Raw genomic sequence first — 25484 nt, forward strand, 5'->3', positions numbered from 1 at the left:
TGTCCTTGCAACAGATTCTGTTGGAGAGGCACGGCACGGCTGGGCATATATTACTGTGGTATTAGGTGAAGGCCCCCCGAAATTCCTTCCATGAAGTCAGGGATCATGTCTATCAAATTACTGTAGCCCAGTGCCTGACACAAAGCGTTTACTGAATAAATTAGTGAACGAAGGAATAACTTTTCTTGCCCACTCGCTTATTAAAATGACGTCGGACCATGTGTACTGAGTTTTGGTTTGTAAGCGTGGATTCCTTAGGCTCCTTCCACGCTCCCCACGGGTGGGGAGTAGGGTTCTGTAGGAGAAGGAGGAGGTCTCCAGCAGACGGGCGGGGAGGGGGGACTGAGGCCAGGTGAAGAGCGGGTTCCGAGTTTTACAGGTGGAGAAAAGGAGCTCCAGCAGGGGACCGATGCGTGTGAGGCTGGAGACGCCCCCCAACAAGCGTGCGTGTGACCCGCTGGCCTGGCCTGTGTTGTAATCACAGGACCGGCCTGGCGTAGGCGGAGCCACACGGAGGGGCTTCGCGTCCCCAGGAGGAGTGTTCAAGTTCAGTGGGGGGCACCACCTGGGCAGCAGGCCCTGCAGGGGTGTCTGTTGGGGGAAGGGAGCTTCCTGCAGCTCTGTTTGGGCTTGATAACAGCAGAGACTACCACCGGCAGGAAAGCCAGGAGTGACGTGCCCTCCAGGGAGCCAGGGGCTTGCCATGCCCACTGGCCCTCCACCAGACCTGCACCTCGGGAACACCTGGGAGCTTGAAAAACTCAGAAGCCTGGACCTACGGGTATATCTACGGGTAGATATATATATCCCGCCATACGGTGGGATATCATTCAGCCTTAAAAGCGAAGGAAATTCTAACACATATTACAGCACGCGTGAACCTTTAAGGACATCAAGCTGAGTGGAAGAAGCCGGTCACCAAAAGGCCAATACTGTTTGATTCCACTCATGAGTTTCCTAAAGAAGTGAAAGTCATAGAGACAGAAAGTAGATGGTGGTGCCAGGGGCTGGGGGAGGGGGAGCGGGAAGTTGCTTGATGGGCCTGGAGTTTCAGTTTGAGAGGATGATAAAGTTCTGGAGATCCGTTGGTTGCACAACAGAGTGAATGTACTCACTACAAAACTGTGCACTTAAGGTTAAAATGGTAAAGTTTATTATGTATATCTTAACCACAGTTATTTAAAAAAAAAAAAAGCAAGCCTGATGCCACCCCACCCCGGAGATCCTGATGCAGGCGATCTAGGATGTGTCCTGGGCATCAGGATTTTTGAGGCTCCCAGGTGATTCGAATGCAGCCAGGCTGAGACACCTGCCCCAGCCAGCTTCAGCTGCACTGCCCCCCGTCCCAATATCAGGGCCTTTGCACCCAGGGGTTAAGTGGCCTGAGCAGAGTGTCACTCCCTGCCGGCGCCTGGCTCTGATATTGCCCTGGGGATCCCATCTGTTCTCTAGAAAGACCTGAGGCCCCACTGGGTCAGAGGCATCCCACCCCTCCTCCTAACTGCCCACTGGGCATGGGTCAATGCTCTCAACACCAGCAGGTACTGGAGGGAGCACTAACGCTCGCCCTGTTGTTTTCAGGACCCTGAGGTCAGGGAGCCTTGGTACCGTGCCCACAACATACAGTGGCCCAGTCAGGACTCAAACCCAGGACCGTCCAGCCAGGCAGCCGCTCTCCTCAGGTCTCACCTTCCCTCCAGGTCCTTTAAGCCCAAAACACCCACGGACAAAGGGCTGTGAGTGAATGGAACAGATGGAATTCATCAGATCATGTGACCGACCCCCTCCCAACAGGAACTCCCTGGTGCTACCACAGCTCTGGGAGCACCAGCCCTGGACAGACACAGGGCCAGTGCCACCTTCAGGCAGAGTAGGGGGCTGTCCCCGCACCCCTCCAAGTCCCAGGGGCACCCTGGCATTTTCCCATCCCGTCACTTCCTCCTACCCCAAAATCCCCTGTCGCCTCCTGCTGCCATCTGACAGCTCAGGCCTGCCCCACAGCAGCTCACTTATCTGTGTCCCCAAAACAAAACACCCAATGTCCGCAAATGATCCCTCCTTGGAGTCTGGACCAGTCTTTCTGGAGGGCAACTTGGCATAAAATGTTCATAATCCTTGACCAGAAATTGCTCTTCTAAGCGTTTATTCTCGGGAAATAATCAGATGCGTGAGAGATGTTGCTACAGGGTTGCTCATTAAGCATAATGTTTACAGAAAAAAATGTCCAACAATAGCTTTCTGGCTCAGGAGGTCCGGGAAGGGGCAAGGACTCCTCTCTTAACCAGCCCCTCGTCCCCTCCCCCCTGCAGGGAGCCAGGACCTCCTCTGGAAACGCTGCAGGTGCTGGGGCAGCTAGAAGCCAGAGCCCCCAGCTGCGCGAGGGGAGGGCTCCTGCCCCGGGCTTGGGGTGCTGGTGCCGTCGGCAGCTCGACCCCTGGAGCCCAGCCCAGGACGGGGCAGCAGACGGCCACCCCGCAGGGTGGGAAACGGGCAGCTCTCCTGATCCTGGGCCCCTGGGCCTGTGTTTGGGGCGTCTGCTCTCAGGGCCTCGGTCCTCAACCCCCTTTCGGAGATCTCCTTTGCTGCTCCCCTCCCCCCCTGCCCTTGGCCTCCAAGGAGGAAGCAGGGCCACTCACTCCTCACGTTCACCCAGGAGACCATGAGCGAGGGCAGCCCTCACCCTCGGCTTTGCCCTGGAAACACCTGACCGGCCCTGCTCTGCAGACCCTGCCTCTGCCCTTCAGAGGCCCCGCCGCCGCGGAGCCGAGGTGCCGACCCTCCGAAAGGGGGCGGAGCCTGGAGTCCGCCAGGAGCCGGGGGCCAAGTCCTTCTGCCCAGCAACCAGTTCAGGGCGCAGCTCCTCCGGGCCTGCGTCTCCTGTGAAACGGGGCTGATGACCCCTGTCTGCAGGATTACTGTAAAAACACGAAATTCCTCAGGAAGTGCACTTGCTTCCCGGTCCAGAGAGAGCCTCAGAACAAAACGGGCATCAGTGCCACGGCCTGCTCCGTTCTCCACCCAACACCCGCCCGGGGCACCTACTGCGCTGCTGGCCCCTGGGGGTGGGGGGCGGGGTCCAGACGTGGGAGAAGCCTGAACCTGCGTCCCCAGGGAGCAAAAGGGGCAGATTCTCGGAGAATGACTCCCCCATCCCAGGCCAGCCCAGTCTGCCCCAGGCTGAGGGGCTCCCAGAACGCAGGACCCCAGTTTTCAAACCGGAGTGAGCTGGGACCCTCCCCACCCCGCAGGATTGCTCCCAACCACCCTGCCTCACCCTCCCTCCCTCCGGCCCCACCAGGTTGATTCTGTGCCCTGCGACTCAGGCTCTGTCGCTCTGACCCACAAACTCCTAAATGGTCCGCAGAACTCCGGAATGTTCCTTCTCTGGGCATCTGGGGCCCTTTACAATGCAGACTCCAACCTCCCACCTAGAACCCAACCGTCTGCACACACCCGGAGGCCCGTCCACGCCCTCAGCCAGGGGACCTGCCTCCCAGCTCAGCAGGTGCCTCCCCCATCCCCACCCACCCAGCTGGGCGCCTGGGCTCCTTGCCAGCCTCCACCCGTGGTTCTGGGCCCCATCTCGTCTCACCTTGACTTGCAGCTGCGGGAGGAGGTGTCTTATCTCTCCTGACAGAGGTGCAGCTTCTTCAAAAGCTGCTTCTGCTCACAAAGATATTTAGATTCCCTCACAAGAGCTCGCTCGGGACTTGACATTGAACAGACGGCCAGAAGTGACAGCCACCTCGGCTGGGCACTGAGCCTGGTGCAGGGTGAGCCAAAGTGGACACTTACCATGGAGCCTGTGGTCCAGTAGGTGGGGTGAATAGTGGTTCCCCAAAAAGAAAAGTCCACCTCCTAACCCCTGAAACCTACGAACGGGACGTCATTTGGGAAATGGGGTTTTGCCGATGTAATTAAGTAAACGATCTCCATCATCCTGCATTTAATGACAGATCTTTGGGTTTGAAAGGAAGAGGGAGATCTGAGACTCAGACACAGAGCAAGAAGGCCACGTGAGCAGACAGAGCCTGGAGGGATGCGGCCACAAGCTAAGAGCCACCAGAAGCTGGAAAAGACAGGAAGGGTCCTGCCCGAGAGCCTCCAGAGGGAACGTGGCCCTGCCGACACCCTGATTTCAGACCTCTACCCTCTAAACCGAGCACGAGTACGTGTCCGTTGGGTGAAGCCTCCCGGTGTGTGCACTTGTCACGGCAGCCACAGGAAACTCACACCCAGCCGTGGACCAGAATCGCAGATCACCCGCGGAGTGAGGGCCACGAAGGATGGAGCGGGGCCGGGGAGCAAGAGGACGTCTGCAGGAGTCAGGGAGGGTGAGAAGTTAGCCACAACGAGAGAGGACGCATCGCAACCGACGCACCGCACAGTTGGGCAAAGGCCCTTCTGGGGCCTGGGAGGGGAGACCCTGTGGACCTGGTGATGTCGGGTCCTGTGCTGTGTCACAGGAGGTCCACAGGGTTTTACCAAGCAGTGTGGTGATCAGACCCAGGTTTGGACAGAGCCACGCTGGCTCCCGTGTGTGGGAAATCGAGGGGAAAAGGGCGCAGGACTCCAGAGAGACCCGGGCAACCCCGTCCCCGCACCGGCTGAGGGGACAGAAGACGCTGGCCTTCATGGGTCCGGTGTCCCCGCGTCCGGCGCTGAACAGTCCTGTGCACCCCTGTGAGCTAAGAGTGTGTCCTGTGAGAGACAGTCAGGAGGCAAAACGAACACAGACCAGGCGTCCCCGGAAGCTGGTTCAAGTACCAGGAGCCTTTGGTTTGGTCTGGGGACACGGGGTGGCCGGGGCGTCAGGCCAAGCTGAGCTCAGAAGGCTGGCTGCACGGGACCCAGCAGCCTCTCTGCTCTGTTTCCCTCCTTGACCTGCCATGTGTGTCTCTTTGTGTCGCCAGGTGACAAAGCAGTGGCTTCAATAATCCAGGTGTCGTCGTACGTCATCCCGCGTGGTTGCTGTGCGGCAGGAACCTGGCCCGGGCACGGCGGGAACGGCTTGGTTCTGATTCATGACTGAGGTCTCAGCCGGGAGACCCCGAGGCTGGGCTGGGCCATCTGAAGGGACACAGGCCGGTGCTGGCTGTTGGCTGCGGCTTAGCTGGGGCTGCGGAAGGAACACCGCATGTGGCCTCCCCACGTGGTTAGGGCTCCTCACAACGTGGTGGCCGGATTCCACTGGGAGCATCCGGAGAGAAGGGGAGACAAAGAGGAGAGAGGGAGCGAGGGAGGGGGATGCATGTCGTAGGACACCTCGGAAGCCGTGAGCATCATTCCCGCTGCGTTCTATTGGTCCAAGAAGTTACAAAGGTCCGCCCGTGTTCAAGATGCCAGCATGGACCCCACCTATCTCTCTGTGGAGGAACATCAATGTCACGTCCAAAGAAAGGATGTGAGATGGGATATATTTTGCTGCAGCTATTCTGAGTAATACAATCTCTTTCTCTCAATCTCTCTCTGTCTGCGCCTTTGTCTCTCACTGTTGCCCTGAACCTTGGTGTTTCTCTGTCCCTCTCTCTCCCTCTGTCTCTTTAGCACCCTCCCTGTCTCTCTCCCTGCCTGTCCTGTGCGTGTGCCCAGCCCCTCTCTGCAGATGAACTTCCTCGGCCCGGCCGTCTCTCAGCTTCTGCCCCTGGCAGCCCTCAGTCTCACTGAGTCAGAAACTCCAGCCTGACTCTCGGTGACCAACAGTTCAGGCATCCACCTCCCCCTGGGTCTCTGGATTCATGTTCTGGGGACAGAACCCTGGCCAGCCAGTCGGCCATGATCAGCTTCCTCTGGCCCAGGAGCCCCTGCTCCAAGCCTGGAGTCCAAGGACTCCACAGGCTGTGTCGACCGGCAGAGTCTGGCCACCTGGATAATTAAAAGCCTTTGCTGTGGTCTGTAGCTGAGGGGTTGTTGGCAAAAGCTCGGCCTCTGTGCACCGGTGCTGAATCAGATCTTGGAGTTTTGGGTGAAGTAGAAAAGAGCAGCTTTATTGCTTTGCCAGGCAAAGAGGGCCACATGCCCCTCAGAAACTGCGTGTGACCCAACCCGGGAGGATTTGGTGAGGAGTTTATAGCAATAGTTCAAGGGCGGGGTTGCTGATAAAGATCAGGGTGCTTGCAGGCCTGCCCTCCTTTCTGGCCTCAGGTGCTCTCCTCCTAATGAGCTGCTCTGGTTCCTTTAATCTGGCCTCAGGTGGTCCCTTGATGAGGTTATGAAGCTGTGATGTTCTCGGGAATGAAGAATGCCAACATCTTCCATTTGTTGGGGGTTACAGTTCTGTAAAGAGCTCAAACACACTGTTATATTTGTCCCTTGAGGAGGGACCAGGACCCTGGCCCAAGGCTGCTCTACTGCTTCCTGGCCGCTCCTCCCTTGTCTCTGCATCCCCTCCCTTCCCTGATTAGCAACTGTTTGAATCTGCGCTTTAGAACTCAGGGAAGGTCATGGACGCTGGAGTCTTGTCCCTACAAACAAGAAGCAGGGGATATGGAAAGGCATCCGTGCCCAGGAGCCCCACAGGGTCCTGCTCGGTTTCCGAGTTTCCCTCTGAACAGTGAGTTGACGACTTGTCAGGAGAGGCTCTTCTCAAACCAGTAAAGGAGGAAGGAATCTATTGGCCTGTTGTAGCAGAAGCTCTTGGTGCCCTGGAACCACTGCCAAGAGGTGAGAGAGAGAAGGACCTGGGAGTGACAGCCCTTACCTGAGGCAGGGCAAACGCTGACTGTAATTCCTACCTCAGAGCCCCCCACGGGATCCAGCTGAGGCCTGAAATCAGATTCCACCTGTTTCCACTCTTCCACGTCCCCCGTTGCCACTCCCTGCCCCCCTCCCCAGGCAGCCACTGCCTTAAGAAATCACTTGCACACAAATCCTTGCCTTAGGGTCTGCCCAGGGAACAAGGAGTTGGCGCATGTAACTGAGAAAGCTGGCAAGTGTGAAATCCAGGCTGGCAGCCTGGAAACTCAGACAAGAGCTGGTGTTGTCACCTTGAGCCCAAAATTTGTAGAGCAGCCGAGCAAGCTGGAAACTCAAGACAGGGTTTCTATGCTGCAGTCTTGAGTCAGAATTCCTTTTTCTCAGGGAAACCTGGTTTTGTTCTTAAGGCTTTCAACTGGCTGAGGCCCACCCAGATTATCCAGGGTAATCTCTTTAAAGTCAGTGAATTGTAGATGCTAATTCCATTTATAAAATACCTTCACGGAAGCACCCAGACAGGTGTTTGACCAATAACCTAGCCAAGATGACCCATAAAATTGAACCATCACACCTACCAAGTCATCTACAGAATGGGATGTCAAAGGTGGGATGGTCTTCAGGCACAGCTGGATCCAGGAGCTCAAAGTCTGGCCCTAGGTCTCACCCACCTCCAGACTTGCTTTCCTCCGTGTGCAGTCTCCACCGTGACAGTTTCTTCTGTGTTGCATCACCACAGGCCTTCAAGCTCCTCGCTCAGTAACTGCAGGAGAAACCTCTCAGCCCACATCACATGTCCATCCCAAAGAGTATTCTGACTGTCCTGCTGGGCCACGTGCCGACACAAAGGCCGGTGCAAGCCCGTGGCTGGGTCCTCTGCCAGGGCGCTGGGGTGAAGGAGGAGTTCTGCAGAGAACTGGGAAAAGGAGAGCCAGAAGGTGACCGAAGGAGCCAACACAGCACAGTAGCTCCTCTAAGCCGCGCTGCTCAAAGCGCCTCGCTTTGGTCACTTTCCTTCTCAGAACTTACGATGTTTGAAGACAACATGAATTTATCTTATTTTCTCACAGGTCGAAAGCCAGAAAACACATGCCATTCAACTGTCAGTGGACACGGAGATGGTCCCCTTCATCCAGGTGACACCGCACCACCTGCTCTGCAGTGGTCGGTCACACCGGGGTCAGGACCAAGGGTGCATGCCCTGCACAAGGGCCCGACGAAAGGCTACTTCTGAGTCCATAAGGTAACGGAAGAACGTCCTAGGTTACAGTTAATAAAGGTCATTGTTACTGGATGTGAACAAAGCCGGCCTTCATTTCTTTATTTGGTGGCCCATTTGGTGAAGCACTTAAGAAACGCCCAGGCCAACATACACATATAATGGTTTTAATTACATCCTGTGAATTTATTCTTCCAGAGAGGAATATTTCTCAGGGAAATGTCCACAAAAGCAACTTTCACAGCAGTGTGATTGTGTGTGTTTCCTAGAGGAAGTCTGTTTAGTTTAAGTCCCACTCTGAGTACAACTTTTTACAAAGACAGGGGCCCGAGGAGGCTGCCAACAGCCCCAGAGATGGCGATGTCATGGCCTGGGACACCAGGGATACTGGGCGTGTGGCCTGCCCCCCCATGAAAAGAAGGCAGAGTGGGTGAGAGCAGAGTGGTTCCCGCTGACTCACTCTCTGGGCAACCTTTAGTGAGTTTGCAGGGTTATTTAGTGAGTTTGCAGGGTTATTTCCACACTCAAAATAAGCTTGACAGAATGGGCAAATATAGATACAACATCGTATGCAACAATTTGAAAGTACAGATTCTTCTCAAAATAACGTGAGAAGAACAAGTGTAGGCAAGTATGGTGGTTCCTGAACACATTAAACAGAGAAATACCATATGATCCAGCGATTCCAATTCTGGGTATGTATCCAAAAAAATGGAAAGCAAGTATGCAAATAGATATTTGCACACCCACACTCCAGCGGCATTATTCACGATAGCCGAAAGGTGAAGGCAGCCCAGGTATCCACTGACAAGTGAGTGGGTGAACAAAGTGGGGTCCATCCACAGCACGGAATGGTATCAGCCTTGAAAAGAAACGGAATTCTGACACAGGCTACGACACGGATGAACCTTGAAGACACCGTGCTGAGTGAAAGGAGCCAGTCACAAAACGACACATAGTGCCTGACTCCACTTATATGAGGTCCCTGGAAGATTCAGATTCATCGACACAGAAAGTAAAATGAGTGTCGCCAGCGCTGGAGGAGGAGGGATGGGGAGTTAGTGTTTAATGCGGACAGAGTTCCGTTCGGGAAGATGCAAGAGTTCTGGCGATGGATGGTGGTGACGGTTGCACAACGATGTGAATGTGCTTAACGTCACTGAATATACACTGAAAAATGGTTAAGACAGTGAATTTTATGTTATGGGTATTTTACCACAATAAGAATAAAAGGGGGGATGATGACATGTCACAATGCTGTTTGTTAAGCCCAATAAAGTGATACATTGTGAAAAAAAGTTACATGGCATTCTACGAAATTGACTACATGCTAGGCCATATGCGGCCTCCACTCAGCTCCAAGGTGTGGCTGGTCCCATTCTCTCCTGTGATGCAATCAAACCAGAAACCAAGAACAAAAAGATAAAACGGGGGAGGGGGAAGTACGTGTCTGACAACAGGCCAAAGAAGAAATGACTATGGAATGAGAAAATATTTGCAGCTGAACCAAAATAAGTCCTCCATTCAATGAAATAGTATTCAGCTACCAAAATGATGGTTAAGAGAACAAAAAGACAAGGGGGAAATACACTAAATTCTTCCTGAAGATAAGAAGTCCACGTTGCGTAACAACACAAGCCACATTGTCTCAACAGTGTGAACATGTGGCTGATGTGTACGTGCTGCATATGCATAATAGATGCGATTGTAAAGAAAAAGGAAATTTAAAGATGGGAAAACAGACACCAGCAACCAGCATATAAATCGCTAACTTTGGAAGATGGGATTATGAGTCATGTTTATTTCCTTCCTGATGCTGTTTTCTAACTGAACAAAAATTAAGTGAGCAGGAAACCGAAACAATGAATGTCACTGGGCCAAAATAAGAGTAGCTGTGTGGGCGGAGCACAAGGAACCCCCAGCACCCAGCTTTTGGTCCCCTGGGTGTTGATCCAGCCACTCAAGCAGGATCGATGGAAGGGCACTGGGTGGTCAGAGAAGGACACGAGACCCCCGCTTCCATCCTCTGCCTTCCCAGGTGAGGGGTGCCACTGGCGGGACCCCTGGAGTCAATGAGGCCAGTTCTGCTCTGTCTTCAATGCCCCCCTAAGTCCTCTGGCTCTCCTCTCATCCTGGAGCCCCAGCCGACCGTGCCAGACCCCGGGAAGCACCTCAGTACCCCAGAGCCTGCTAAATCAAGGGGACTCAGAACTTTCAGGAGGCCCTCCAGCCCCCAGTCAGAACCAGAGGTCCAAACGGAAGACGTCTCCTCCCCTGATCGGAGGGAAGGGAATTATAAATATCAACAATGAGACAATACATAATAATATATTCTCAAAATACTAGTGGTATAAATATGTGTAGCACACAACTTACAAACAACAAGATATACAATATTATAAATTCCACAGAGGTCCATAATCGATTCTCACAGAATGCTTCTGTGGATTTTTGCTGAACTCTTGTGTTCATAGTCAACCTATGGCTGTAACTGACAAACAAGTGTAGCTCTGACCTGAATGTCAGTTAACGTTTTCATTTATTTTAACAAGAGAAAAGAGATACAATTCCTGCAGAGGAACTTCGGTTGTTTGGCAATGACACGAGTGATGACTTTGCTGAACTGAATAATCATTTTTGAACACTGGAATGAATTGCCTTCGTTTTTTGTGCTATTCACCATGTAATGGCTACAGATATGCACACTTTATTATCACTCTCACTCTATCAAAGTTGCCAGTTTCCATGGTGTAAATACTTCAACCTTGGCCAAAAGGGACTTAACTGAATTTGGATTCAGGGAGAGATGCAACACACAGTAGTATTCCACCATACAGATAGGCCCAAAGGCAGAGCTAAGAGTAGAAAGTGATAAAATAATTAAGAAGCGATGAGTTTTCAGTATCCACTACTTTTGTTTTTTAACACAACAGCTCGCAGAATTCCGGAAAGTTTAACAATCGCTTGTACGAGCAGCTCCAGCTCACCGTGCACCCCTCGACCTGTGCTCTGGCCCTCGGGGTGCCAGTGCCTGGGGCATGTGGCCCTGGAGGTCTGGAGGTGCCCCTCAGGCAGGGCCCTGCAAGGCTCCTTCTGGGGGGACAACGAGGGGAATGCTCACCCCAGAGACAATTCTTCTCTTTATAAACTGGGACCTTTCCATTCCGTTGCTAAGGAGTCTAATAAGAGTTTTATTTTAAAACCACAAATGGTTGTTCTGGCAGCTGTATAAATAGGGGAAATACTGAGATGGGTGTGCAGTTTTACAGGCGATAGAAGAGAGGCTTGCGGAGGGCTGGAGGCTGGTCCACAAGCCCTGCCCACGGGGCTGTGCTGGCAGCGGGACACAGAAGCCACTGCTAAGGGGACAGCTTCCTTCCACAGCACTGCGGGCTGCAAGAGGCACGTCCACGTGCTGACATGAGGTTCTGATTTTGCATCCATCCGAACGAGCTTAATGCCTGCCTAAAAGCCACGGTTTAAGAGCTTCCATTTGCAAGTTCTATTTTTAAATCCATCCCGGTGTTTGTACTGAAACTGCCCCAAAGATGCTTTCCTTCAGAACCATAATCCCTGGAAATGGAAAACCCATCGGAAGGATGCAGCTCTGCTCCACTCCCTGGGTGCGTCCGGGTAAAGCGAGGAATGAGGTCACCTTCGAGGTGGGTCCAGCCACACTGGGGACAGGACGGGCGTGAGCCCCAGCGGCCGGGTGGCACTCAGGCTGCACGATGGTCCGTGGCACTTGTGCCTTTGTGGGCCCTTCTTTCACAAAAAATATTAAAAATTCTATTTTACAACCACATTGTTATAAAGGCAGATGTATTAATATTATATATTCAAACATTTACTCTGACCTAAAAGTTAATTTTTTTTTATTATAAAAAGTTACAACGCTTTCCCGGGCCCCTCAAAGTGCTGCACCTGCTGTGCCCGGTGGGTTGGTGGGTCCTGCCAATGCGCCCAGTGGCTGTGGCCCTTGGGCTGATGGGCCAGGTAGCAAGGTCTTGGCTCAGGTGTGCGGTTTGAGACGGGCAGGGGGTGACCGTCATCCTACAGACTCGGGCGGGGAGGCGTCCTTGCTGGGACACCAGCCAAAACAACAAACGGGCTTTTAGAAATCACGGACTCGCCCTTTCTTAGCTGTGTGCTCACCCAGATGACAGAACAAGGAACCCACCCTGGGGACCGGCAAGCGATGTGTTCTCAGCCCAAAGGCCAGCAGCCCTGGACCCGGCCTCCACGCTCTTCAACTCAGCCCAGGTTTGCTCACCTCAAAGGCAGCCGGACAACATGCCTGGGGCTTAGACCTGGCAGAGGCCTAAGACTTGCTAACACAGCCTCGGTTTTCTCATCTGTAAAATGGGTAGCTAAGGCCTGACTCCCAGCCCCAGAGAGGCTCACATGAGAAGGTGGGAGGGAAAGATCTCTGTAAACAATTCCATGCCAGGAGGGCTCTTTCTTTTTCCCTGTATCTCTAACAAAAGAGCGGAAGGGGCTTCCCTGACAGAGGGAATTCCAGGCCCTGACCAAGGTGCCAAGCCCTGGAAACCCGCAGGGCAGCTACAGCCAACCCAGAGAGCCAGTGCCAGGCACGCGATCGCAGAGGACAGCTTTCCCCGGGGTTTAAATGAAAAACTCTGGAACACCCTGGAAGGGTCTCAGGCTGCTTGAAAGTGAAACAGAAAAATTAGCAAATGCTCTTGTCCCGATCGGTCTCTGTCCTGAGAGGCACATCCCCCTGAAGCTGCCTGCCCGTCGCCCCCAGTTTCCTGGGGCCACGATGAAACCTCCTGAAAGGCGGTTTGTATTCAGGAGAGAACGATGACATCCACCCCTGGCTGGAGGAGGGCAAGGCGAGGCCTCTCCCGGCAAACTGAGCAGCGGAGGGGAATGGAGGCTGCAGGTCCATCGGGGGGCAGGAAGCACAGCCGGGCTCAGCCTGCAGGGGCTCCTGAAGACCACATCTGCTGACCTGGCAGAGTCGGCAGGTAGAGCAGGGAGAAGGGTGGGTGGAGATCTGGGCTAGAGGGATGGGTCATTCCTTGTGGTGGGCAAGGCCTGAAGAAGCAGAGGGAGCCTCCAGCGAACCCCCCAAGGCATCCCTGGGAAGTGGCCAACCAGCCTCTGCTTGCACACCTCCTGAGACGGGGAGCTCGCTATCCACACCACCTACGGACTGCTCTGTCTGAATGGAGACTTATTCCTTACACAGGGCCAAGCCCATCTCCCTGTATTTCACATCCACAGGTCAGTGCTAGGGCCGCAGAGAACCTTTTATTTGAAGGTTCCTCCACCCACCGGACCTTTTATCTGAAGACAGTGGTCATCTCCCTGCTCCAGCTTTTTCTTCAGTCAGCCAAATATTCCTGTTTTTAATTTTGAGAAGTACTTCCAGAACGCCCTCTAAAAATACTGATCGACTTACACACCACATCCTCAACCACACCATGCATTTTTTTTTTTTTTTTTTTTTTTTGCGGTACGCGGGCCTCTCACTGTTGTGGCCTCTCCCGTCGCGGAGCACAGGCTCCAGACGCACAGGCTCGGCGGCCATGGCTCACGGGCCCAGCCGCTCCGCGGCATGTGGGATCTTCCTGGACCGGGGCACGAACCCGCGTCCCCTGCATCGGCAGGCGGACTCTCAACCACTGCGCCACCAGGGAAGCCCCACATCATGCATTATTAATCTTTCTAACCTCTGCCAGCTGAAAACTTGTGCCAGCGTGATGCTCACGTTACATGAATACTAGTTGATACTTATATAGCCCGTACTACGTGCCAATTATTGATCTTTGTACTTTATAACCAGTAACATATTTATCCTCTGACGACAAACTATGAAGCCGGTGCCATGTGGATTAACCCAATCAAACACATGGGCAAGTGAGGCAAAAGCTTAGGCCATTTGCCCAAAGCCACCAGCTAACAAAGGAGCCCTCCTCAGGCTGAGGGCTGGGCACCCTGACCTGCTGGGGTCTGAACCCGAGTCACTCTCTCCAGCCTGGACTCCCAAGCTCTCTGCCCCTTTATCCCTTGATGATAAGGCCAAACGCTGGTTTCTGGCTCCTTCCATGAACTGACTGCCTATTTTGTCACTTCCTTCCATCATTCAATTGGACCATACGTATTTTTCTTATTAATGAGAGAGTCTTTGCCTCTTATGAATATTAACTCTTTGTTAGAGACATTGCAAGTATTTCTCCCAGTGAACCATTTTTCACTTTTGCTTGGCTATGCAGAAATTTTTATTTCTTATACAGCCAAGTATATACAATTTTTTTCACGTAAGGCTTCTGAAAATGTCTTTTTTAGGAAGTTCTTCTTCACCTTGAAATATGTTTAGCGCTTAGTACCCTCTCTTCTAAGTGCTTTATTCCGATACGTTACGCTGCCTCTCACAAAACAGAACTATCATAAATAACAAATGTATTAATAGTATAATAAATATATCAATAAATTATATAAACATTTAGACATATTATCAATATAAAATATTCTCCAATTATTTTCTTCCGGTATTCTCATATGTTTTGAACTGTTTAATTTCTTGGGATTTATTTTTGCATGTAATAGTTTTGCCGTATGGAAAACCACACGTTCCAGTGCCACTTATGTGGACACCGATCTGAAATACTTCTGCTTTGAAGTACATTTATCGGAAATCAGAATTCCTAGACGTATGTGTCTGGAGGGGGGTCCTGTGCTATTTCAGTGGTTCATGTTTTCCTACACCGGTTCCACTCTGTTACAATTACTAGAGCTTCATCGTATGTGATCAGCTTACATTTCTTCAATAACGTCACTGGGATTTGAATTTTTACTGTTCAATTTCCAGGTTTCGGGGAGAAAGGTCTGTTTGCGTCCCTGAGGCCTGCACCCTGCCCATGCTCTGCACCCCCCGGGAACCCAGACTCGCCGTTTCCCTGGCCCTTCCCTGTGCCACGCCCTTGCCCACACTCCTGGGCACCCCTCCTCCACCCCCCGGGCAGAGGAAGCTAAGGGTCCACACAGCAGAGCTGGACCCGGGCAGCCCGCCGTGCTGGCTGGAGCGCAGTCCCGTGTCGGGCTGTCCTCCACTCGCCCACCCTCGGGCCTCCTGTCCTGGGGGGAGCCGGCAGCCAGCCCTGCCTGGTCCCGCCCCTCCACGCGCCCTGTGGCTCGCGACCAGGACGACAGCCGGAGCCCCGGGGAGACCTGTGCCCACCCAGCCCCATCTGTCTGTCCCCTGGGCAGGGTGGGCACGTCTGCACTCAGGAAGCTGGGAGTCTGGGAGGGCGGGGCTGGCCCCTCACTGCCCAGGTCAGAGGGCTTCATGTGCTTTACGAAGACAGCGCCTCCCAGAACCGTCAGGGCCCTCAGCCCCAAGGGGCCCCATGCCCGGCTCTGGGACCATATCGCTCCTCGGTGCCCCCAGCCAGGAGGCCCGAGTCCCCTCAGTGGCCACAGGCCGAGGCAAAGCTGCCCCTTTTGTGTCCAGCTCTGGGTGTCCTCAGGCCAAGGCCTCTCCTAAGACCTCAGCTCAGACCACAGTCCGTTCTCTCACAGGAAAACGCTCGTAGCCAGCGATCCAAACACGGACGAGGGGACAGTCCTGGACTTAACCGTGCGTCTGCAGCACATTCTCTCCTCGAGCCAGGAAGGAGATGTGCGACCCTCCAGCAAGATGGGGACACGGCCCACCTGCCCTGAAGGATGAAGGAGCTGAGGAGCCCCCAGGAGCCCCTGTGTGAGCCAGAACGCTCTTGAGAAGCCCCCTGATGCTGAGGGGTTGTGGCGACCCCGTCCACAGGCATCTACAGCTCAGAGATGGTGTGCGGGGACACCCAGGTCACACAGCCGCCAAGTCCCGAGCTCTCCCCAGGCCACTGGCCTCCTTCCCACCAGGTCTGCCTTTGCCTGTGGCGTTTAAGGGAAAGAAAAGAATCTGTCACCAGAGGAGACCACCTTGGCAAGGGCAGAATTCACCTGGAGAGGTGGGGTCCGGCAGGGAGAGGGACCTGCACTCCCCCCAAAAAAAAAAAGAGGATGATTAGCATCGTTATTTGTTTAGCAACATTTTGGGTGAAAGGCAAAGTGGAAAATAATATTTACAACGCAAGACACAAAGGGCTTCTAGAAACAAATCAGAAGAAAAAGGCCAAGAGTCCACCAGAATCAAGGGCAGCTGATCAGAAGACTCAGTTCACAGAAAGCAAACAGTCCTTAAACACACGGCCAGATGCTCGAACCCATTCCGAAAAAGAGAAGTGCAAATTAAACCTCACTGAGATCCGCTTTCTCACCTGTCAGAGTAACAGAAGGCCAAACGTGTGACAATACGCCGCTGGAAAGGCTGTGGCGAAGCAGACACGCCTGCACCTGTACTGACGGGAGACCAAACAGCACAGCCCACAACCATTGCCTTGAAGCTGAGGTGCCGACATTACGGTGCGTCTACCCAGCAACCCGGCAACCTCGTTTCTGGGTGTCCATCCACGGACACACCTGCACACGTAAAAAACGAAGCAAAACGAGGTCGGTCACTGCGCAAGGCTGGAAACCACCCGAGGCCAGCGACAGGGCACTGGGCCACACGCACCGGGCACGTCCTTGGGACACTCCGCACGGCTCTGCAGGGAACGACGACGGCCTCTAGGGACTGGCAGGGCGCAGTCCCCAGGATTTGGGAACATTTTAAAAACCAAGATGCAGAATGGCATATATATATAGCGTTCTACCTTTCGCGATACTGTGTGTTGTGGGAGTACAAAAATATGTATTCATATTTCCCTAAAGAAACAGAGAGATAAAGGAGAATCTAATAAAAGAGGCTGCCTACAGGGGCAAGAAGAAACAGGGCAGACGGGGATGAGAAGGGGGAGACCGCTCGGTGCAGACCTTTTGCACCACTTATTGATCCATGTTAATATATAATCTATTTCTTTAAAAAGCACTTTAAATAAAAATATGGAAGCCATATTTTTAAAATTATAGTTATGCCACATACAAAAATGTGGAATGACTAAGAATACGGATACTTGAGAGCAGTTAACGGTCATTTTCTTTTTTAAAAAGACATTTACACATAACACTGTCATCGGATGTCACGCCGGGCTCCGTGGGAACATGGCCCAGCCCTGCCGTCCACGCGGACCAGCCGGGCCTCGCCTCCACGGCCATCCCCTGAGGTCGCGCTGTGCCGGCTTCACCACGGAACGCCCTGGGGCGGGGGGCGTCTCTGCGCGCCCAGTGCATCCTGACTGCGGTGCCAGGAGCCCCGGGGTTCCTCCTGCCGCTCTCCTCCAGGCAGGGTCTGCCTGGTCCCATCTTGCCGCGGCCCGGGGAGGTTCTCCGGGGCCTCTGTCCTGCCCGGTCAAGGTCATGCCAGCTGCACACAGCACAGACCCACCTCCTGCAGCTCCATCCAGATAGCTGGAAGGGCATCCAACAGGCCCCCTGCGATTCCCTTCAGGCAACATCAGCTCAGACAGGAGCGTTTGGGGAAGGTCCTGCAACAGTCAGGAAGCCAAGACACACGTCCGCGTCTCACCCCGGGCAAGCAGAGGCCCTGTCACCTGTCTGCAGTGTGGACGCGTCACGAACGTCCCCTGACCTGCGGCAGAGCTGTGGCGACAGTGGGACCCACACGGCTCTCCTGTCGCTCAGAGGGGCCCCATCACCCCTTCACGGCCATGTGTCACCACTCCTAGATATCAAATAGGGAGAGGGAGAAGGTCATTTGTCATCCAAACCAGAACCCTCCTGCAGGCGGGGAAGGGATGTATTAATAATTATGCCTCAAGAAAAGGCACGGCTGCCACCGTCCTGAGCAGGTCAGGGCTATGGCTCCGCTCCCGGGGGTGCGCATCGCGCCCCAAGTACAGGAGGGCACAAGAGGCACCGCGCACCCGGCGTTCAGGCCGGGGTCCAGCAAGCGAGGCCCGCGATCGCTGGCCGCCGTCACCCAGCAAAGTGCTGGCTTTGACGGGGACCGTAAACGGCAGACCTAAGTGTTTTTTGGTTTGTTACGTCACGGCGACAGCAACGCTAAGAGCCTTTTCCGAGAATTGAACGGGAAGTCCGAGAGTGCAGTGAAGAACAGGACAGATGCTGCGAATTAGCCGACAGACTGTGGCTGAAAACTGGTGCGGGCTTAGCATCCTCTGAGCTGCCCTGACTCACCGGCCGCGTGCCTGCGGGGTGTGCTGAGCCGGCGGGACGGGGGCAGGGGGCGGGGCTGCCGGGGAACCTCGCACACCGAGCGCACCCACCACACTGGCTTACAAAGCCCTGGTTGCGCCTCGGCTGGCCGGCACAGCCTCCGTGACTCAGGCCTTGACTTCCTTCGGAACCCCGTTTTCGGGTTTTTTTGGGGGGGCGGGGGGTCTGCACCACGAAGCTTGTGGGATCTTAGTTCCCCGACCGGGGACTGAACCCGCGCCCTCGGCAGTGCAAGTGCGGGGCCCTAATCACTGGACGGCCAGGGAAGTCCCTGAACCCCATTTTCTCACCAGAAAGACCAACTTGCTTGGTTTAAGAGGCCGATCATCAATCTGGAACTCAGCTCTAAACATGGACGTAAACACTAGTTTTACAGCTTAAAAAGCCATTTAAATGTCTTTTCTCTCACTGAATTAAAAAAATAAAAGTCCTTCCCAAACTCCTTTTATGAAAACACACATAAGCGGCAGAAGGGGACTCTTCCAGGGGCCTCCTGCCCTCTTGCAGAGCTTGTGTGAACCGTACTCACCCAAACACTTTTTAGGAAAACATGAGGCCTTTCGATTAGTGAAGTGCATCACAGGATAGAGGTGAACACAGCCCCGCCAGGCAAGAGCACACCCCGGGAGTGGACGGGCCTGGGGCTTCCTCCCAGCTCGGGCGGCGGGCTCCTGGGGGCAGGGAGGGCATGGGGAGCGAGGCGCTCTGCCTCTGCCCCCCTGGGAGCAGGCAGAAGACCCCGGAGCTGGGAGGGGGTCTGGGTCTGTGCGGAAACCGGTCCTTCAGGGCAGCCGCCTGAGCACAGGGTCCTGCGTGCGGCCTCATCCTGAACCCGATTCTTGTGGGAACTCAAGCAGACTGGTCGTCCTAAGCCTGTGACCGGTGACACCAAGCTGGTAAAGGTCCAGCCACCTCTCTTCTCGCTCGCGTGCCCCAGGGCTGCGCAAGTCAGCAGAAGACACATCCCGGTCAGTTCAGGGCAGCTTGGAAAAGAAGTCTGGGAATATTTCAGGGGCACTTGTCAACAGACTGAGAATTCCAGACCCCCACCCCCCAATCCTAAACTGCACCTATATTGTCACTAAATAACATCATCTGTCTTTACAGATTCCAGTTATCATTTTTTAACTTGCTTATTAAGAAAAATAAGCATGAATGTCAAAGTAGAAAGCCTGAATTTTAGTCTTGTTATTTTTTTCTAAGGTTTATGTATTTCCTTTAAATATAAATATGTCGGCTCAACTTTTAATTTCTTTTTTTTTTTTTTTCTGTGGCCGCACCACACGGCATGCGGGATCTTAGTTCCCCCCACCAGGGATTGAACCCGTGCCCCCTGCGGTGGAAGTGCAGAGTCTTAACCACTGGACCGCCAGGGAAGTCACTTAAATTAAAATTTCTGAAGTATGACTCCAGTACGTCTTGAAAACTTACAAGCCAAAGCAGAGAAAAACATTTGATAACCCCATTTGTGTATTCTATCAAAATAATAAATCACAGGATTTAATTCCGTTTGTGATAAGATACACTAATAACTACATGCAGAGACTTTCTAAAACTTCCTGAATGGTCTTAAAATTTCTGATAAATGCTTACCTGCCATATATAAGACTGCAATTTATACAGAAAAGGGGTGTCACAATGAGTGAAAATATAAATTTCCCTGAACTTTCTTCAAAGAAAAACAAACTGCACACATTTGAAAACTAAAAAAAATCCAAATGCTTATAAATGCTTTTCTCCAGGTGTGAACTGAACTGCACAACCCATACACTGATAGAAAAAAAATCTGATTATTTTTAATGATTTATGTATAAAAGAAAAATAAATTTTATGATACAATTTGAGAGACTACTTCATACAAAATTTTACTCACAATGTATGTAATTTTTTGCAACACAAAATCTCTAGTCTTATGTACAAATTCATTAAAGGCAGACACCTTCACTTGAAGCAAAACAGGGTCCCTTTAGGATGGTGGCTGCCATCCAAGTCAGTGGAAAAGAGACTATGAGCACGTGAGGGCTGGGGACTGGCACACCTGCCCGCCGGCAGTGCTGCATTAGTGGAGCCTCGCCAAACTGAATTTTACGGTAAACTACGGAAAGGAGAAGACGACCAATGTTTCATGACGGCAGATCTTAATAATCTGACCTTGAACTTACTCAGCTTCCAAAGTCATAGAACTACCTTTGTAACAGATTTATTTTGGAAATTACACTAAGAAAAACTTAACCGTGCCATTTGTGCTAGTCTTTTAAAGAAACAAAACTTTCTCAGGCAAATTCTAACACTTAAAATGGCCCTCCTTGGGTTACATAATAAATACAGTATCTAGAAATAAAAGTATCAGGACCCAGACCTTAAGACCCGTAAGTATGTCTCCAAACAGTGAAATCCTTTATACACAAATTGAAGACTTTAGTAAGTATTTACAATATTATATGCAGTGAAAAACTAAATAAAAACCATGTTTAAAAAAAAAAAACTTCTGCTTTAAAAAAACAATTTCCAAAAAAACGCTAACATTAAAAAATTTTGCAAATCCATGTATCCTTTTAAGTCTTCCTTTTGCAGTTTTCCCTAAGCTACCTGTCTCTCAGGTGCACAGGTGCTTACACCTGTGCGAAGGAAAAGGCATGATGCCGATGCCTTGGAGAGCAAGCCCCTCTTCTGGAGAGAACGAGGCAAGTGACACAAGTGTGCACGTGGCGAAAACCCAGGGGCAAAATGTTAAAGAAAGTGAGGAAAGGGCCTGTGACAATCTCATGTCCAGATGATGTCCATGAAGGCCATACTCAAACCTCCTTTTTAAATGTATGAACTTTAAGGGCTGGAAATATAAGCAAAAGATAAAAGAGACCAGTAAGAAAATTACATAACGTGTATGCAATTACAAAGAGGTTAAAAATTAAAGTTCACGCGTACCTTATAAAGATATGGGCCGAAATTAACCCCTTCCAAGTGGAAATGAGCTAAAAATATAATTCATTCATTTTCAGGCTTCATTGTATTTATGAAGCTCCTATCAAAATGTACAGCCATCTCACTCAGTGCTTGACTCACAGAAGTCCTGTCACTAGACTCAGAGTCTGAAATCACGGACGCCTGCATCCCTGGCTGCGCCAGCACCACTCACCTGCTGGCGAATCTGGCACAGAACTGAACAGCCTACGGGGGAAATACAAAGGACAGGCTTGTAAAGAAACTTTTCACACAGGCATTTGCAAGAGCTATTTATAACTAGCAGGTATTCTAGCGGAGGAAGGTAGGAACACATCGTCTTCACACACTGAATATGCCTCACGCTTGTAAAGCTCTGAAAATCAGTTGGATAACATTGTAAACTGTTCATTGTCTTCAAACGGAAACTTAAGGAGTAACCACGTGCAAACTGAGGGCGACCTTCAGTCTCCGAAAAGTGTGCGCTTTCACCTCCTGGAACTCAGATGGATACTGTGTACCATTTTCTGAATTTTCTCTTCATTCCTCAGAATACTGGCCTTCACTGCGCAGATCCTGTCCTGCTGGTCTCTGACCAGCTGCTCCAGCTCCGCCAGCTCCGCCTCCAAGGGCTCCAGGGCACAATCTGTGATGCTGACAGAAAGCAAAGCCAGGGGCTCATAAATATCTCTCACATTTTACATTTGCTTCTTAATTCAAACAGTGGAAGACAACAAAAGGGGAATTAGTCATTGCATCCAAAGAAAAAGGGTACAAACATAAACGTACTCTTTTAGAGTGAAAAATTAAAATACTTTCAAATTACAGTCACAAAGCTTTGGGGATTTCGATAAGATACATGAAAAATATGGTATCCAAACTGCGAAGTTTGCTGTCTGTTTTAATGTCTAAATCTCGTTTTTGAACACTGACTGCAGATCTTCTCTAACTGCTACAAAGAAATGCACGTTATGCTAGGAACGAAAAAGAAAAAGAAACGTGTTTCCTTCGGGGGAGGAGGTAAGAAAGAGAGGGTCGAGGGGCCGTGGGCTCTCGGGAGCCCTCCCCCTGGGCTGCGAGCACACGTGGGCCCCGGGCCCCGCCCCCGCTCTCCCCCGCCCCGGCTCCCCACCCCCCCGGCCCCCACCTCTGCTCCTTCCGCAGGGCCTCAGCATGCTGCCGGTTCTCGCTGTGCCACAGCTGCAACTCGTTCTGCATGGCGTCGACGTCCTCCTGGATGTAGTCCATGATCTTGCCCAGGGGAAGTGCGCTCCTGCACAGGGTCTGGATGGACACACGGAGCTTCTCTATCTCCTTGGAGACTATGTCCTTCTCCTTCTTCCACGCCGACTCGAAGACGAGCAGTTTCTCCTACAGTCAGTGGGAAGAGAATGAAGAGAGAGCAACAGCCTCACTCCTAAGGCAGGACAGGGACTAATAAGGGCGGAAGGGGCGTGGGCGTGGGGACGGTGCGGGTTCGGGGCCCACCGGGCTATGGGACACTGCTTCACGCCTGTGGCCGCGAGACTAGGCCAGCAGTGGCCCGGGCTGCCAGGCCCCGCGTGAGCACGTCAGCAGCGCCCCGTAGGGCCCTGTCCCTGGAAGGCTGCCCGAGAGGCGCATTTCTGTAGGGTAAGACTTTCATTTCCCAACTGGCCAGAAACTCACTGCCGCTGTTGTTACAAAAGCTCAGGCAGGGCCACCGATGATCTTCCCAAACCGTGTGGCGGGAAGGGGACCTGGCCCTGCCTCTCACTCCTTGATGCACCGCCCTCCCAGCTCGAACGACTCCGCGACCTGGCCTGCCAGGCCAGCGGAGGGCGCGGCCAGCCGAGGAGAGGAGGGCCGCGAGGTGGAGAGAGGGAGGTGCGGTGTGCGGACGGAGGGCGCGGCCCTCGGCAGCACGGGGGCAGCAGGCGAGGTCGAGGAGGGCTGGCCTGGGCTGGCCGGTGCGGAGGCCACGGGGCCTGGGGCGGGCATCGAGGGTGCAGGGCTGGCGGGGGAGGGGCTAATGCACAGCAGGTGAAGGAGGTGACGATGGAGGCGACCAGGGAGCTTCACGTAGTTTTGGCCAGGAGTTCTTGGGCTCTTGGACAAGAATATTTAATTCCCTTCGTATGAGGTTTTACCACAGACGTCTCTGAACTGCAAAAACTGATGTAAGAATCAACAAGCAGTTTGGGTCGGGAAACCTTTCCTGGGGAAATGAACAATGTTTAGCAAGTCCCCCCTGGGTGCCCCCACTCCACACAGGCTGACTAAAGGTCCCTGCTTTACCCACTGACACCGAGTCAGATGCATTAGGTTATAATTAATGAACGTCTTGTTTTATTTTTAAACTTCTTGTATTAAGTTAGATAACCACTTGTGTCACTTCTAATTCCGGTTTCAGACCGTAGGCCCCAGGAGGGCAGGAACCCTGCATCTGGTCCATATAAGTGCTCCTTAAATATTTGCCAAATGAATAGATGAAGTGAGTAAGTAATTTCTGAGTCAAGATCCTAGCCTCACTACGTCCTGGCCTTTGGCAAACACACGCAAAGCCTTAACATAATGCCTGGCACACAGACAGTGTTAAGTACACAGGACTACAGATAAAAGGCCAAGCTCATAGAACTAATAAGTGAGCTCTGCAAGGCTGCGGGATACAAGATAAACATACGAAAATCAACTGTGTTTCTATTTACTGGCAGTGAACACACGGATACCAAAATTAAAAATACGATGCCATTTATAATTGCTCAAAAAAAAGAAATACTAGGTGTAAATCTAACCAAATATGTACAGAACTTGTATACTGAAAACTACACAATGTGGATGAAATAAATCAAAGGAGATCTAAAGAGAGAGAGCCATACCCTGTTCATCAACTGCAGGATTCAACATAGTAGAGATGTCAGTTCTCCCCAAGCTGATATACAGGTTTAATACAATTCTTACCAAAATCCCAAATTCTCTGTAGACATGGACAGGATTATCCTAAAACTTATATAGAAAGGCAAAGGAACTAGCATAGCTAAAACACTTTGAAAAAGAAGAAATAAGAGGGAAGAACCAGGCTACCCAATTTCAGGACTTCCCAGATAGCTACAGTAATCAAGACAGGGTGGTACTGGCAGGATGGACACACAGGTCAATGGAACAGAACAGAGAACCCAGAAGCAGATCCTCACAAATACGCCCAGCTGATTTCTGACGAAGGCGCACAGCAATCCAGCGGAGGAGACAGCCAGCCAACAGAAGGCACCGGAGCAACCGGACAGCCACAGGGGAAAGTGAACCTTGACCTAAGTCTCACATCTTGTACAAAAATTAACTCAAAATGGATCACAGACTTAAATGTAAAACAGAAAACTATAAAACTTCTAGAAAAAAAGCTAGAAGAAAATCCTTGGGATTTAGGGCCAGGCAAAGAGTTCTGACTTGACACCGAAAGCACGATCAATTAAAGGAAAAACTGATAAACTGGACTTCATCAGAATTAAAAACTGTCGCTGGGCAAGAAACCCTGTTGAGAGCATGCAAGAAAGCCTAGAGAGTGAGAGGACATATGTTCAAACCACAGACCTGGTGAAGGACTAGTACCTAGAATGTAAAAACTCTCAAAAGTCAACAGCAAAAAAAGCAAACAATCAAATTAGAAAACGGACAAAAGAACAGACATTTCACCAAAGATGATATACAGAAGGCCAACGAGCACGTGAAAAGATGTTCAAAATCATTACCTATTAAGGAAATGGAAATTAGAACCACCATGAGATAACACTCCACACCTATCAGAATGTTTAAAACAAAAAACAGCGACCACGCCAAATGCTGGGAAGGGTGCAGAGAAACTGGATCCCCCATTCACGGCTGGTGGGAATGTAAAGTGGTGCAGCTGCTCTGGAAAACCAGTTGGCAGTTTCTTTAAAAGCTAAACGTGCAGCTACCACACGACCCAGCAATTGTACTCCTGGGCACTGATCCCAGAGAAGAGAAGACATGTTCACACAAAAACCTGTATAGGTATGTTTACAGAAGCTGTATTCAAGGAGCCAAAAACTGGACACAACCCAGATGCCCTTCAAGGAGTGAGTAGTTAAATAAACTATGCTACATCTGTATCGTGGAATACTACTTGGCAATAAAAAAGGAATGAACTGTTGATTCGCACAACAACCTGGACGGACCTTGAGAGAGTTATGCTGAGTGAAAAAAGCCAGTCTCAAGACTTACATGCTGCGGGCTTCCCTAGTGGCGCATTGGTTAAGAATCTGCCTGCCAATGCAGGGGACACGGGTTCGAGCCCTGGTCCGGGAAGATCCAATATGCTGCAGAGCAACTAAGCCCACGCGTCATAATTACTGAGCCTGTGCTCTAGAGTCTGTGAGCCACAATTACTGAGCCCATGTGCTGCAACTACTGAAGCCCGCACGCCTAGAGCCCA

General features: G+C 51.8%; 1 protein-coding gene across 13 annotated transcripts in view; it reads right to left on the minus strand.

Moving 5' to 3' along the window:
- Positions 1-19889: 19889 nt before the first annotated feature.
- The window catches only part of TRAF3IP1 (TRAF3 interacting protein 1), a 65917-nt gene continuing 60322 nt past the window's right edge, over positions 19890-25484 (minus strand). For 10 of the 13 annotated variants that reach the window (XM_033859443.2, XM_033859445.2, XM_019923587.3 and 7 more), the window contains 2 exons: positions 22203-22426; positions 19890-21709 (listed from right to left, as the gene is read on the minus strand). In XM_033859443.2, coding sequence (XP_033715334.1) covers positions 21544-21709; positions 22203-22426 — 390 coding nt within the window. In that variant the 3' untranslated portion in view covers positions 19890-21543. Of the gene's footprint in view, positions 21710-22202; positions 22427-25484 lie in introns of those variants that run through there. The other 3 variants (XM_019923591.3, XM_073807030.1, XR_012332893.1) reach the window with 3 other exon arrangements.

This window comes from Tursiops truncatus, chromosome 7, assembly GCF_011762595.2.
Source record: "Tursiops truncatus isolate mTurTru1 chromosome 7, mTurTru1.mat.Y, whole genome shotgun sequence".
Lineage (NCBI taxonomy): Eukaryota > Metazoa > Chordata > Mammalia > Artiodactyla > Delphinidae > Tursiops > Tursiops truncatus.